Source organism: Nicotiana sylvestris, chromosome 3, assembly GCF_000393655.2.
Source record: "Nicotiana sylvestris chromosome 3, ASM39365v2, whole genome shotgun sequence".
NCBI classification, from domain to species: Eukaryota; Viridiplantae; Streptophyta; class Magnoliopsida; order Solanales; family Solanaceae; genus Nicotiana; species Nicotiana sylvestris.
This window is the reverse complement of record NC_091059.1, coordinates 62,719,108-62,734,337: the sequence shown is the minus strand read 5'-3', so window position 1 is coordinate 62,734,337 and position 15,230 is coordinate 62,719,108. Positions and strand designations below refer to the sequence as shown.

At 34.5% G+C, this 15,230-nt stretch overlaps 1 protein-coding gene across 1 annotated transcript; it reads right to left on the bottom strand.

Moving 5' to 3' along the window:
* Positions 1–1,052: 1,052 nt before the first annotated feature.
* On the bottom strand, positions 1,053–2,562 carry LOC104238310 (transcription factor MYB14-like). Its single transcript, XM_009792636.2, has 3 exons — positions 2,389–2,562; positions 1,851–1,980; positions 1,053–1,703 (listed from the first exon to the last, which is right to left on the bottom strand). Exons 1-3 carry the CDS (start codon positions 2,534–2,536, stop codon positions 1,259–1,261), a joined length of 723 nt encoding a protein of 240 aa, XP_009790938.1. The 5' UTR covers positions 2,537–2,562; the 3' UTR covers positions 1,053–1,258.
* Positions 2,563–15,230: the final 12,668 nt, after the last annotated feature.

Here is a 15,230-nt window from a genome sequence, read left to right as displayed (position 1 = left end):
GAAGCCTACCTCCTCTGCCTCTCCTATGTCTTACGGGGGCATTGGAGAAGTGATCTAGAATTGGAACTTTTCTAGGGTTAGGATTTGGAGATGACATTGTTGAAGAAGGACGAACTAAAGGGGAGAAAAGGCAAAAGTGAATAATAAATTGCTTGTTGAAGGTCTATGAAGAAGAAGACAAAAGAAAGAGGGTTAAATATGTTTATAATGACAACCGTCAAACTTAGAAGTGTAATGACGGAAAGCCTATAATAAAGGCAACTATCACTTCGACTAGTGGGAATAAAGAAGCCTTGAAAAAAGGGTGCAGAATTGCAGAACCAATCAGAAGGTGACACATATGCAAATCATTAATTAGAAGGGACAATTGAAGCGTCAGTACTGTCATAGAATTAATTACGGCAAAAATTCCCTTTTTATGAAGATCCACTTCCCATATATTTAATTGATAAATAAATGGAAAGTGGGGGGACTATCTGTATTGGGAAAAAACTGAATTTACATTGAAGGTGACGTGGCATGACACGAGGAATGGTCAAAACATGATGATCAGTTAAGAGGCACGAGTGACAACAGATACGGGGAAAGAAAAGCTAAATAGGCACGAGAGGCAATTCGAATAATACAAGCTTCGTACCTATTTAGGTCATTTAAAGCCAAGAGATCAGAAGGCATTGAAGACATGGATATGATGACGAAAAGGAGTCCAAATTCAATATTAAATACCCAATACGTTAGAGAATTGGTATTAAATAGGAATGATTGTGTAACGTCTTATTTAATGTCATTTATTGCTCATAATTGTCTCATTAAGACTAAGGTATTACTCCTTTACTTAGAATCAACTATAAAAAGAGGAGGTCTCGTCATTTGTAAGGAGAGAGGATATCATAAACATTACATTTGAGTACAAACATATTTACTGTTTATTTGTCATTCTCAAAAAGTCTATTATTTCTTTTTCGTCTCCTGATTATCAGTAGCCCGAATTTCTATTTGTCTTTAGCTTTGACCAAAGAATCACATTTTTGGTTAAACAATATATACTACGAAGCAACTAGGGGAGATATAGTATTAATATTTATGAGTTCATCTGAATCCAGTAACACTAGGATATAAATTCAATAAATATAATAGATTTTGAATCCACTAAAACAATAGGCCGCGATAGAGTGGTGAACTTGAACCCATAAAGAACAAATTTTGGATCTGTCTCTGGAGGTCGCACATGTAGATTCTAATTAGTTATGTTAATCCTTCATAAAATAAGACGGTGGGCATCATTAAGTAGATGAAACCAGAATGAACTCGTATCGTACAGATCCAATGACTCAATGCTCAAACTGTGATCAGACTGATGAGTTTCAGGATTGCTCTCCAAGATAACCGTGTTTTCCATGTCAATGTTCATCTTTTGGTTTTTCCCGAACGTATTAATGCTGCTGCTGCTGCTGCCAGATGAAGAAATATCAGGTGATATCAAACTGTCGTTGCTGGATGTTCCTATCGTTAGATTATTAATAGCCACGAATAATACGGGTCTTTCTTGAGCTTTTTTGGTTTTCTCCACCCTTTTCCGCCTTACGTTAGACTTCAATAGGGCATCTTTTTGCATACCCATATGCTTCTTTAAATGTGTGTAGAAGAAGTTTTTAACGTCGTTGTCAGTTCTTCCTGGCAATTTTGCAGCAATAGCTGACCATCTATATTAACACAAGGAAATTCGCTAATTAGAAATAGTACACATAATTTTTTTAAAACATAAGATAATTTGCTATCAAGTGTTTTAAATTAATAGATACTAAAAAAATTATTAATACACGCAGTTAACGTAAGGTAGGACTTCTTACCTACTTCCAAGTTCCTGATACATTTTGATGACTGTTTCTCTTTCTTCCATGGTAAAGGGTCCTTTCTTAACATCAGGGTTGAGATAATTTATCCATCTAAGTCTGCAACTTTTCCCCGTTCTTGATAGTCCTGTAACGTCGTACAACCCAATTTCAGGAGACTAATTAAGCACAACAAATTAGTGAACTTAGACAAGAAATTGTTTACAAGTTTCTTAATGCATGTAGATAAAATTCGAAGAATGAATTATCGTAACATATGATATACTGCTTCTGCTTCAATTTATGTGAACCTATTTGACTGGCACAAAATTTAAGAAAAGAAAAAAGACTTTTGAATTTATGGTATAAAATGAAACACGTATATTTTTTGTGGCTATAAATCATTGCATAAAGGTAAATTATTTTCAAAGGAAATTGGTCATTTTTTTTAGCACAGATTAAAAAGAAAATAAGTTCACGTAAATTGAAACGGAGAAAATATATAGAAATGATCAGTTGAAATAATCATACAAATGCTTTTACTAGTGGGTAGAACCTGCAAATTTGGGCATGCGACTCCAATTCCAAATGCCATATCTCATGATATAAGATTTCAATTTTTGGTCTTCCTCAGGAGACCATGCTCCCTTCTTTACCTCCTCCATGCTTGTACTTTTCTGCTGCTGTTGTGGTACACTTGGCATGATTACGGCGAATTCACCTACTTCAGTACTTGTGTTGTACTTTCAACTTTCTATTGGGAAGTAATTGGACATTATATAGACATTTCCCACGTAGTGTGTGGGAATATTTAGTCAATTTAAAGCGTTCTTTCCGAGAAAAGGAGTGCTCTCTCATCAACTACTTCATTGGTTTGTCTTTTGTGTTTTTTTATGGTATTTCTGCTAATTTTAATACTAATAATTCGTTGAAGGAGGAGTTGACTTGAGCTGTCAATAGGGTAGCCTCAAAGGAAAAGATATTCTGACTTCATTAGATTCAGAAGAATGAACTCTCTTAAAAGATTTTTAAAAATGCGAAGAAAGAATGCTTTTCACTAGAAATTAAACGTGTTCGAGGATTCTGGTATTTGCAACCCCCCCCCCCCCAATGAAGTCATAAAGATCAGACAGAAAAGGAAAATATTTGTATGAGTATAGTTTCCAAGATGAAATTAAACCAGTAAAATTCTGTAGTTACATAGTAGGTGTTACGTGGCGCCTTCCTGAGATTCCTTGAAAGGGCGACGTAAGGCTAAGCAATTGATGTCAGTGTAGTTACTGTTCGCCAACTGAGGTACTCTCCGTACGCTAGACGAGATTGTCAGTACCGTACGGAAAAACCAATGTCAAGAGCAATTGAGAGAACAAAAATGAGAATTGAGAATGAAAGAAAGCTTGATTGCATTGATGAAAGCTATTACAGAAAGGCAACGCGGTGTCGAGGGGGAGAGACAACAATATAGAGAATTGTTTGCTTGCTAGAAAGTTTTGATTGCTTGATCCCCCTAATAATGTTTAAAAAAAATAAATCAAAGCTACAAGACTAGACTTGACTAAGCTAGAGAAACATAATGGAAGTACATGAAATAAAACTACTCTATATTTACAATGAAAAAGACTTAGTTTTCTACAATGCAGAAACAGGTCTGTTACCAGCAGCGTCTTTGGCATCACGGTCGGTGCACGCGGCATTGTCTGCGCGCGCGGCGCTGTTAGCATCTGCCTGCGGCGGGCGCTGGCGAGGATATTGGTGGGGCGACAGAGGCACATGCATGCTTGTCACTTGGCGTGACCAAGACTACGGGGCCGTCCGTAGCGCTAGACATTGGGAGGGACGCCCAAGGAGTCATGGGGCATGGCCGGAAAGCCGCCCATGACATAGGGCATGGCAGTAGTCAAAATTATTGTAAACTTTTAGAACAAGAACTAGATTTTTCTAATTTGGTATTGTTGGTCAGAATTTTATTTTTTTCCATGGATCAAACGATGTACACGTTTTACAGTAAACTATAGAAAATTAATCAAATAGCAATAGTATATAATAAAACAAATCCTCTTGCCTATGAATTAGCCGAGGCTTACTTCATACATCTTAAGGATTATATACACTAATTTTCTAGAGAATTTTCTTAATTGAATATAGCTAGATAACCTCTTTTGATCTATTCCATTTACTTGTCCTAGGATAGAGCAAAAATAATAAATGAAGTATGATCATGGTTTTTTTAAATGTAGGAATTATATTTTAAGAACATGAGATGGTGAGAGTGACAAGAACTTATGTATGTTTTCTGACGTAAGCCCTGAAAATATATCAAAGAAATATCTTACTAGTATAATGGATTAAAAAGGGAGGGGTACTGAATAGCGGCGGAGCCACATTCAACGAGGGATGTCAATCGAACCCCTTTACTAAAAAATTACATTATATTACTTGATAATTTTTTCTGTTTTATGTATATTTATTATACGTTGGCTCCCTTAAACTTTTCGGTGTATCAATCTTTTTTTTTATATCTTAGCACCCCTTTGTAAAAATTCTAGCTCCGCCACTGGTACTGAAGGTGCTTGGTCCAAGAAAGTCAGTTCCAACGTGCAAATGAATATGGCTCAGAGTGTGTTTGGTATGAAACTTTTCGGTGTATCAATCTTTTTTTTATATCTTAGCACCCCTTTGTAAAAATTCTAGCTCCGCCACTGGTACTGAAGGTGCTTGGTCCAAGAAAGTCAGTTCCAACGTGCAAATGAATATGGCTCAGAGTGTGTTTGGTATGAAATTTTTCCAAACAAATTAATGTACTTAACTAGCAAATGATGAATACCAAAAAATATTTTCCTTAATAATGTTAATTGTACCCTTATTGTATAACTAAAACAAACAGAATTTTCGAATGTGTAATTCTCCGATTAAGCCAAATATCAACAGCCTTTAATTTAGAACCATGTATGTCTATATATTTGAGAAGCTCCTGAAAGAAATTAATCGAACGAACGAGAATAAACTAGTTTACGTTTACTGTTTTTAATTGAGCACGAGTTGTCTAACATTATGAAAGTTTTCTATCAATTTTTAACTCAAAAGTTCTCTTGATTCTATCTACCTATAATCTATGTTGCGCGGATTCTCCAAAATGTTGTCGCACCCGTGTCGGATTCTCCAAAAATACACTACTTTTAAAGAATTCACACCCGAAAACATTTTCGAAGAATCCGAAAAACATAGCCTATAATACAACCCATAGGCATAATACCATTAAAATGACTTGCTCTCAAATAGTGACCAAAGATTGGAGTCTTCGGGTGGAAAATATTAGTGTTTATACGTAATTTTTGTTTTCATCTATAACAGGTTATCATTGTTTTTAATTAGCCTTTTAAAGTCCAATATGACTTTCAAATAATTTGTGAAGCCTCTGTATGTCATCGGTCACATTATTGTAAGACTAAATGAACGAGTTGAATTATGTCTACTATTTCACACTGACTATTATCAAATTGACACACATAGAATGGGACCTTTAATAGAAAGTATCCAGTTTTTTTGTCCTCTCAATGACATACCTGTTTGGCCAAAAAAATATATTTTTGAGTCTCAAAATAGTTTCTTTCCAAATATATTTCTTTGAGAAATACTTTTAAAAAAAAATACGGTTAGAAGTACTTTTTAAAAGTTTGACCAAATACTAATTATATTTAAAATTATTTTTTAAAATAATTAATCAAGCATAAATTATTTCTCAATTTTTTTTAATATTTTTAAGGAAAAAAAATACTTTTTAAAATAAGTTGATTTTAGAAATTTGGCCAAACAGATTATAAAACGTAATTCTGACAGAGCTTGTGCATCAAGTAACGGGTGTCGAATAAGACTTAAGTTGATCGGTTAATCAATTTCTTTATTCTTTTTAATATTTAATTATTTATTTCCTGGTCAGCAGATTGTGTTCTGGTTCTACGATGTCTTAGCTCGTGTCGTGTGACCAAGGAAATGAGAAGTGTAGGGTTTTTTTTTTTTTTTTTAATTAAAAAAAGGAAGACGCCCTCGTGTTGTTTGTCGCTATTCTATTTATATTAAGAAAATTGGCCCTTTCTTTAAACAATGACGATTTTTCCTTTATTCAAATTATTGGGATTATTTATTCATTTAATAGTAGGTTTATTTGTTATGTCAGCAAGCAGACATCACTCTACTCCTTCTGCTGAGGTGGGGCGGCTATGTTTGGCTTCTATTTGTTAGTACTAGAAAGGTCTATAAAAAAGTAAAACCTAGAAATAAATAAAGAGAAGAATCTTCATGTAAAAATTACTCCGTCTTATGAAAATAATTATATTGTGTATACCCATTTAGTACTCCGCTATAAATAATTTTCCTGAAGAAGATTATCCGTTTGGTACTCTATTGAAGTTTATCTAGCAGGTGACGCAGGCAGATTGCAAGCAACTCAATGTTGACGAGAATGGACCAAAGATTTTATTTTGACAATGTTGAACCGGCAATCACAATTTTGTTTGAGCTCCTTGAACCTAGATCTCGGAACATCCAAAATTCTAGGTAGAGTTACCGCCATGTTGACTTGTCCTCGGCCATAGTCCCATTCCCTTGGATGATTTCTCAACTCCCTCTCTAGTTAAGCCTTTTGTAAGTGGATCCGCAACATTATCCTTTGATCTTACATAATCAATAGTGATAATTCCACTAGAAAGTAGTTGTCTAACAGTATTATGTCTTCGTCATATATGACGAGACTTTCCGTTATACATAACGCTCCCTGCCCGTCCTATTGCAGCCTCACTCTCGCAATGTATGCAAATAGGAGCCAAAGGTTTTGGCCAGAACGGAATGTCTTCTAAAAATTCCGAAGCCATTCAGCTTCTTCACCGGCTTTATCCAATGCTATAAACTCTGATTCCATTGTAGAGCGAGCGATACATGTCTGTTTGGAAGACTTCCAAGATACTACTCCTCCACTAACAGTAAACACATATCCACTTGTGGACTTTGTTTCTGATGAGCCGGTTATCCAATTAGCATCACTATATCCTTCAATAACCGCAGGATATTTATTGTAGTGCAAAGCGTAGTCTTGGGTATACTCCAAATATCCCAGAACTCGTTTCATAGCCACCCAGTGATGCTTGTTGGGATTACTTGTGAATCGACTAAGTTTACTTATTGCACAAGCTATATCGGGTCGTGTACAGTTCATGATGTACATTAGACTTCCCAACACACGAGCATACTCCAATTGAGACGTACTTTCGCCTTTATTCTTCATAAGATGATGGTTTAAGTCAATTGGAGTCCTTGCACTTCTAAATTCCAAGTGTTTGAATTTTTCAAGTACCATTTTCACGTAATGTGATTGAGACAAAGCTAGACCTTGAGGAGTCCTCTGGATTTTAATTCCTAGAATTACATCGGCAACTCCTAAGTCTTTCATATCAAACTTACTAGCAAGCATACGCTTAGTAGCTTGAATGTCGGCAATGTCTTTGCTCATTATTAGCATATCATCAACATATAAGCAAACAATGACTACATGATTTTGAACGTTCTTAATGTAAACACACTTATCACATTCATTAATCTTAAAACCATTTGACAACATTGTTTGGTCAAATTTCGCATGCCATTGTTTGGGTGCTTGTTTTAGTCCATAAAGAGACTTAACAAGTCTACACACCTTCTTTTCTTTTCCCGGAACCACAAACCCTTCAGGTTGGTTCATGTAAATTTCTTCCTCAAGATCACCATTTAAGAAGGCTGTTTTTACATCCATTTGATGGATTTGAAGACCATACAAGGCGGCTAACGCTATTAGCATCCGAATAGATGTAATTCTTGTTACCGGCGAGTATGTGTCAAAATAGTCAAGACCTTCTCGTTGTCTAAATCCTTTGACAACAAGTCTTGCCTTGTATTTGTCAATAGTACCATCGTCTTTCATTTTCTTCTTGAAAATCCATTTAGAACCCAACGTTTTGTTACCCGGAGGAAGATCAACCAATTCCCAAGTATGGTTGCTCAATATGGATTCTATTTCACTATTGACAGCTTCTTTCCAATATTGTGCTTCTGAGGAAGACATTGCTTCCTTGAAGGTACGAGGCTCATTTTCTAACAGAAAAGTCAGAAAATCTGGACCGAATGAAGTAGATATCCTTTGACGTTTACTTCTTCTTGGATTTTCTTCATTAGGCATACCATCTGTTATTTCCTCCCGAGGTCGTTTTGACTTTTGGCAGGTCACTTCACTTTCCTTTTTATACGGATAAATAGTTTCAAAGAATTCAGCATTATCTGATTCTATTATCGTATTAATGTGAATCTCAGGATTTTCTGATTTATGAACCAGAAAACGATATGCCTTGCTATTGGTTACATATCCAATAAACACACAATCAACCGTTTTTGGACCTATCTTAACCCTTTTAGGTTTAGGAACTTGTACCTTAGCTAAACACCCCCACACTTTGAAGTATTTCAAGCTAGGCTTCCTTCCTTTCCACTTTTCATAAGGAATGGACTGTGTTTTACTATAAGATACACGGTTGATTATTCGGTTAGCTGTAAGTATAGCTTCCCCCCACAAGTTTTGTGGTAAGCCAGAACTTATTAGCAATGCATTCATCATCTCCTTCAATGTTCGATTCTTCCTCTCCGCAATTCCATTAGATTGTGGAGAGTAAGGGGCAGTTGTTTGGTGAATAATGCCATTTTCCAAACAAATTTCTTCAAAAGGAGATTCATATTCGCCACCCCTATCACTTCTTATCATTTTGATCTTTTTGTTTAGTTGCGTTTCAACTTCATTCTTGTATTGCTTGAAAGCATCAATTGCCTCATCTTTACTATTAAGTAAATAAACATAGCAGTATCTCGTGCTATCGTCAATAAAAGTAATAAAATACTTTTTCCTACCGCGAGATGGTGTTGACTTCATGTCGCAAATATCTGTGTGAATTAAGTCTAAAGGACTTGAATTCTTTTCAACGGACTTATAAGGATGCTTAGCATACTTTGATTCCACACATATTTGACATTTGGAATTAATGCAATCAAATTTTTGCAATACTTCTAGATTTATCATCTTCCGCAATGTTTTGAAGTTTACGTGACCTAAACGTGAATGCCATAAAGTGTTTGACTCAAGTAAGTAAGAAGAAACATTCAGTTTATTGATAGGAATTGCTATTACATTTAGCTTAAAAAGGCCCTCATTTAGGTAACCTTTTCCTACATATACATCGTTCTTACTAAGTACAACACTATTAGAAGCAAAAATACATTTGAATCCATTCTTGACAAGAAATGAGGTAGACATAAGATTCTTGCGAATTTCTAGAACATGGAGGACTTGATTTAGAGTCACTATTTTTCCCGATGTCATCTTCAACGCAATCTTGCCAACTCCTTCGATTTTGGCCGTAGATGAATTTCCCATGAAGATTGTCTCGTTGGGTCCTACTGGGGCATAAGAAGAAAATAAATCCTTGTTAGCACAAACATGGCGGGTGGCTCCAGAATCTATCCACCATTCTTTTGGATTTCCTACCAAATTGCATTCAGACAACATGGCACATAAGTCCTCCATTTCATCTTCAACCATGTTAGCTTGATTCTTTTTCTTCTTATCATTCTTGGGCGCACGACAATCCACGGCCTTATGCCCAGATCCTCCACAGTTGGGGAAATTACCCTTGAACGTTTTCTTGCTTGGGTAATTCTTTGGTCCGGAAGCCTTCTTCCTCTTCTTATTTTGTGGTGCCTCCTCAACAACGTTTGCCCCCATTATTGTCGAGTTTCCACGTGACTTTTTTTCACCATTTTTGTTGTCTTCTTCTATCCTCAAACGAACAATCAAGTCTTCTAGTGTCATCTCCTTCCGCTTGTGTTTAAGATAGTTCTTAAAATCCTTCCACAACGGAGGTAACTTTTCAATGAAAGCAGCGACTTGAAAGGCCTCATTTATGACCATACCTTCAATAACAAATTCATAATTAATAATAAGATAAATCTTATTAATAAAATTATTGATTCGGGTCATACCTTCAGCAAGGAGGTCATGCACAATGACTTGTAATTCTTGGACTTGAGTTATGACTGACCTAGTGTCAATCATCTTGAAATCTAAAAACCTTGCAGCCACGAACTTCTTATGTCCGGCATCCTCAGTCTTGTACTTCTTCTCAAGTGCATTCCAAGTTTCCATGACACTATAGACATTGTACAAGCCATCTTCCAAACAACTCAATATGTAGTTTTTGCACAAGAAATCAGAATGTCTCCATGCTTCAGTTACAACAAGTCGTTCATCATCCGGAGTATTTTCATCCATGACCGGAGGATCTTCCTTGATGAAACGTTGCAAACTTAACGTAGTAAGATAGAAGAGCATCTTCATTTGCTAGCATTTGAAGTCAATACCGGAAAACTTTCCGGGTTTTTCTGTCGGTGCCATAGCATGGGCCGGAGTAGAACGGCTTGACGAGGCAGCAACACTCGTAATAGTAGCAACCGCTCCCGCAATACTTCCATTAGTTTGGTTTTCATTCGTCATATTTCTGTAAAGTTGAAAACAATACAGAACTTGTTAAATCAGTGAAGTTTTAATATCTTCAAACTGAATACCAAACCAACCATACAACACGTAACAATGGTGAAGTTTTTATATACTTCAAAACCCGTACGTTTATTATTTCGGCAAATTTTTTATGTGCTTTAAACCGGACAGAAACAATTATAGGAGTAGAAAGCAACAAGGCTTTAGTCTCCAACAAAGTATATAGAAAACAGTTTAATAATCAACACAGAAACGTTAGTAATAAAATTCCTTAAGCTTGTGAGCGTTACTGTATTAAAATAAAAATCAGAAAACTGTTAGAAGAATAAAGAAATGTATAAAATAGTAAAGAATCAGAAATATTCTGAGTCCACAATTTTTCTTGTGCGTCCTTAAGGAATTTTAACCCCCTCACATGTTGCCAAGGTAATGGATTAAATCCTCCCAGGATAAAATGGAATAAACCTTCCTGCAACAATGACAATACAAACTGCAGGATACCAACGAACTCAAAGAACGGAGCAAAATCACACTTACGAATTTGAGAGAGAGAGAGACTGCGAATTAGGATGCAGTATATTCAGAAAGAAAGAAGTTCTGGAGTATTTTTCATGTCAAGAAGATGCAGCCTTGCCTTAGAATTTATAGGCAAATATCAGAAGAGGTGTCTGGAAAGGTGCCTTTTCAGAAAATACGCGGCCTGCCGCGGTTCTACCGCGATCGCGGCAGAACCACGACCAGAGAGGCTATCTGAATCTGACTGCCGCGATTCTACCGCGGTCGCGGCAGAACCGCGGCCAGCGAGGCCCTCTGAACTTTCAGCAGGGTTCTGGCGTAGTTTCAGCAGTGATTTTGACATTTAATTAATTATTAAATAATTAAATGAATTTTGTCCAAAAAATAATCTTATCGATCATTTGACAAATCCGAATCCGAAGCCGAAGCCGAGCCGAGTGACGACGACGGCGCGAGGGTTCATTCTCTTCAACTCCTTTTAAGAGCTTTAAGAAGTGAATCTATATATAAGCACACAAATGTGATTGTCCCTCACCAATGAGGGACAAAGTGCAAGACAAAAGTTCACTTCTTCAAATTTTCATTTTCCCTCCATTTTATTTCCCTCTATTTCCAATTCACACTTCTTCTACTTTAAAGCCCAATGGCTTAAAGTCCAACAGTAATAACAAAACCTAAAAGTTAATATAATAAAAATATATGCCTATAAATTTTTATAAGTGTAAATGAAATTATATTTGGTATATAAGATGTATATTTGTTTCGTCAATATATATTAATTAGTAATCATATATTTATAATTAATATTATAAAAATAATTTATATATATATATATTCCAACTTAATAATATTTAGTTTAGATACTTACAAAAACTAAAAACATATGTTTTGTAAAAACATCATGGAATTCATGTTTGATAAAATAAATTAATATTTATAAATATAATGCCATAACACTATTCAAATATTTTACAAAACTAATCTATTAGTTCTAACCAAAAAATGAACAACATGCAATGTGAGCCAATACTACTAAAACAAGTAAATTGAAACCATGAATATAACACAATTTAAAAATCCAAAAAAAAAAAATAGTTTAACATGTGTCAAATTCTAACATAATAATAGTAAGTTCCACTACAACTTAAGATTAGGAAACATAATAAGTTTATAAGCACATTCAACAACAAAATTTCACTTTAATTGCACCACTCATTATATGCCAAGTTTGTCAATGACTCATTGTTTCTAATATTAGGAGGTGTAGTTTCAAGAAATAGAATAAAAAAATAAAAATAAGCAATTACATGGAATCATAAGAAGTAAAGGTAGAGAAATAAAAGATAAATAATGTACAAAGAAAAATATATTTTAAAATTTCAAAGAAATTAAAAGGTAAAAATATAATTAAAAAATTAAAATAATAAAAATAAAAAGTTATAAAGAAAATAAATAAAAATAAAAATAAAAGAAACTAAAAAGGCAACCTTGTAATTACACGCTGTAATTACCACCAATTCTCACCTCCCCTTGAGAATTGGAATGTGTACTTACACCCCTCCAATTACATCCAATTCCATGCTGACCAAGTAATTACTTGGCCAAACAAACATGCCAAACTATGTAATTACATCCAATTACACCCAAATTCAATTCCTAGATGACTTTCCAAATATGCTCTTAGTCAATACTCAAATCTTTAAGGTATTTCAAGAGCTACACAATCAGCAAAAGGGCAAGGAAAAGCCTCTTAAAATCATTCGATAATACTACTCCCTCTGTTCCAGTTTATGTGAACCTATTTCCTCTTTGGTCCGTTCCAAAAAGAATGACCCCTTTCTAAATTTGGTAACAATTTAGCTTAAACTTACAATTCTACACTTAATGAGAAACTTTTATAACCACACAAATACCCTGAGCCCCCTTTTGCTTTGTTTAGGACCACAAATTCCAAAAACCTTATTTTTTCTAAAACTCCGTACCCATCAAACAGGTTCACATAAATTGGAACGGAGGGAGTATGTTTTATCCACACTGAATCTTGGTTGGAATAAAGATTTCATAATAGCCTTTTATCTTTCTGCTTAGATTTGACACTAAACTAATAGTATATTTGGCCAAGCTTCTAAAATTAGCTTATTTTGAAAAGTGTTTTTCCCAAAAGTATTTTTTTTAAAATAGTTTGTGTTTGACTATCTAATTTAAAAAATATTTTTCAGCAGCATTTAGTGTGTGGTCAAACTTTTAAAAAGTGCTTGTAAGTGTCTTTTTTTTTAAACATGCTTTCGAAAAGTGTTTGGGGACAGAGGCAAAACCAGAATTTGAAGTCTATGGGTTCGAGATTTTAGTTTTTTAAGTTATTGGGTTCTAAATTAATAATTTGTATATATTCTAATGATTTCTTAAGACAAATACATGTTTTGAACCAAAGCTATTAGGTTCAGCTGAACCCGTAATCTGAATGCTAGCTCCGCCTCTATTTGTGACGAACTACTTTTTTCTGTTTCTCATGAGTTGGATTTGGCCCTATTCAAAAGTGTTTTTTACCCTTCTAAAAGCTTATCCATATACTTCAACTTTAGGAAAAAAACGTTTTTGGCCCAAATTTTTTACACTGAAAACAACTGTCAAACAAGTACAAGAGCTTGACGACAGATTTGTAACTATACTGGTCAATCCCAAATTAACAAAAAAGAAGTGGTTATTTGAGTACAAAATAACTCGTGTTTATATGACCTTTTATAAAATAAAAATAATTAAAAAGGAACGTGTTGATTGCTGTCCTCTTCGTACAAAAAAGATTAATTTTCAAGAATATTTGGACCTCTGAATAATTTGACGTCGTTGTTTAATTAGGTCATTCTTTATCAACCTATTGACTTATTCTCTCTAATCGTATATCAGAAGCCTGACCTCAGCTCTCTTGTCACTCTCACTATCTATGCTTCTTCCTCGTTCCTAGTTCGATCCTTCCCTTCACTTAAAAAAAAAGGATCCTTAATGCTTTTCCTTCTGTTACCTAGGTACTGTTGAATATTTTATGGTTTAATTTATACTCTTCCGTTCAAGAAAAGAATAACAATTTTTATATTTGAAAATAATTTAAGTTTGAATTTCTCATTTTATCTTTTTACAAGTTTTTATACTGCACAAATGTTATGACACATTTACGAATATAATTTTAAAAGTCTTTTCATCTTTTCTTAAATTTCGTATCCAATTAAACTATGTAATATAAACATATAAAGTACCTTTTTGTCTTTGCAATTTTATTTTCTAAAATAACTAAGTTCCTGTTTTCTTGTTGAAATACATGATAGTGTGCCTCCCTTATTTCTCATGATATAATAGTTTTCATATTACAGCTATATACTACTTTAGTTTTCTATCCTATAGCAAGAAAATCGAACAGATCAAAGAGGTTATCTGTAATATGTAATCAGTGTTGGAATATATACCACGGCGGAAGCAATGACAGAATCTTATTCACGTGTAATCTAAACAATTAGCACGTATGGAGATTTTAGGGTTACCTCTTGAACCGTAAACACAACAAATCTATATCGTTCTCCAGTTCCTCAGTTGATACCACACACCAGCAGATTTCCACAGTCTTCTACTGTGTTACCCAAACAATAACCGAAAATAGAGAATTTTGGGTGGGCAAAATTCTAGTAGAAACCCCAGTCAGAATCATTCCCCAAACGTCCAGCCCTTATATCCATATATATAGCTGCGTTTTTAGGTCAAAACCATTTTCAAAACCTGTTAGGTTTCCTTCTCCCACTAAGGGATGGTTTCCATGTTTTCTTTCCCACTAAGTAACAGTTTCCACTATTTTCTATTATTTAGGTACAGTAGGGACCACAGAATTTAATTAACAAGGCTTCCTATTATGATATTAATTTCGAAATTCTGAAATTAATTTCCATCATAATAAATTACGAATTATTCCACTAAAAATTCGTAATTGCACTCCTTAGTTCAATTTCGAAATTCTTCCATAAAACCTTATTTAACTCCCCATGTTAAGATTCAGATACTAATCAATCAAATTAAATTACTGACTATTTAATTTATTGATTACTTCCTTTAGACTTACACTTAACTTATTTCATGTGTCGGATACAAAATCCACCGGCCGGGTTTACACATGAAAACTTATAAGCTTTCATAAAGGAGTATCATCAATCTCAAAATCGAGACATGGATTCCATCAACTAATTATTACTTCGCCAATGTATATCATTGTTATCCAATTTACCAGGCTTATTGACTCGCGAAAGAATCTCGCCTTTTAATAAATCAAAACAACA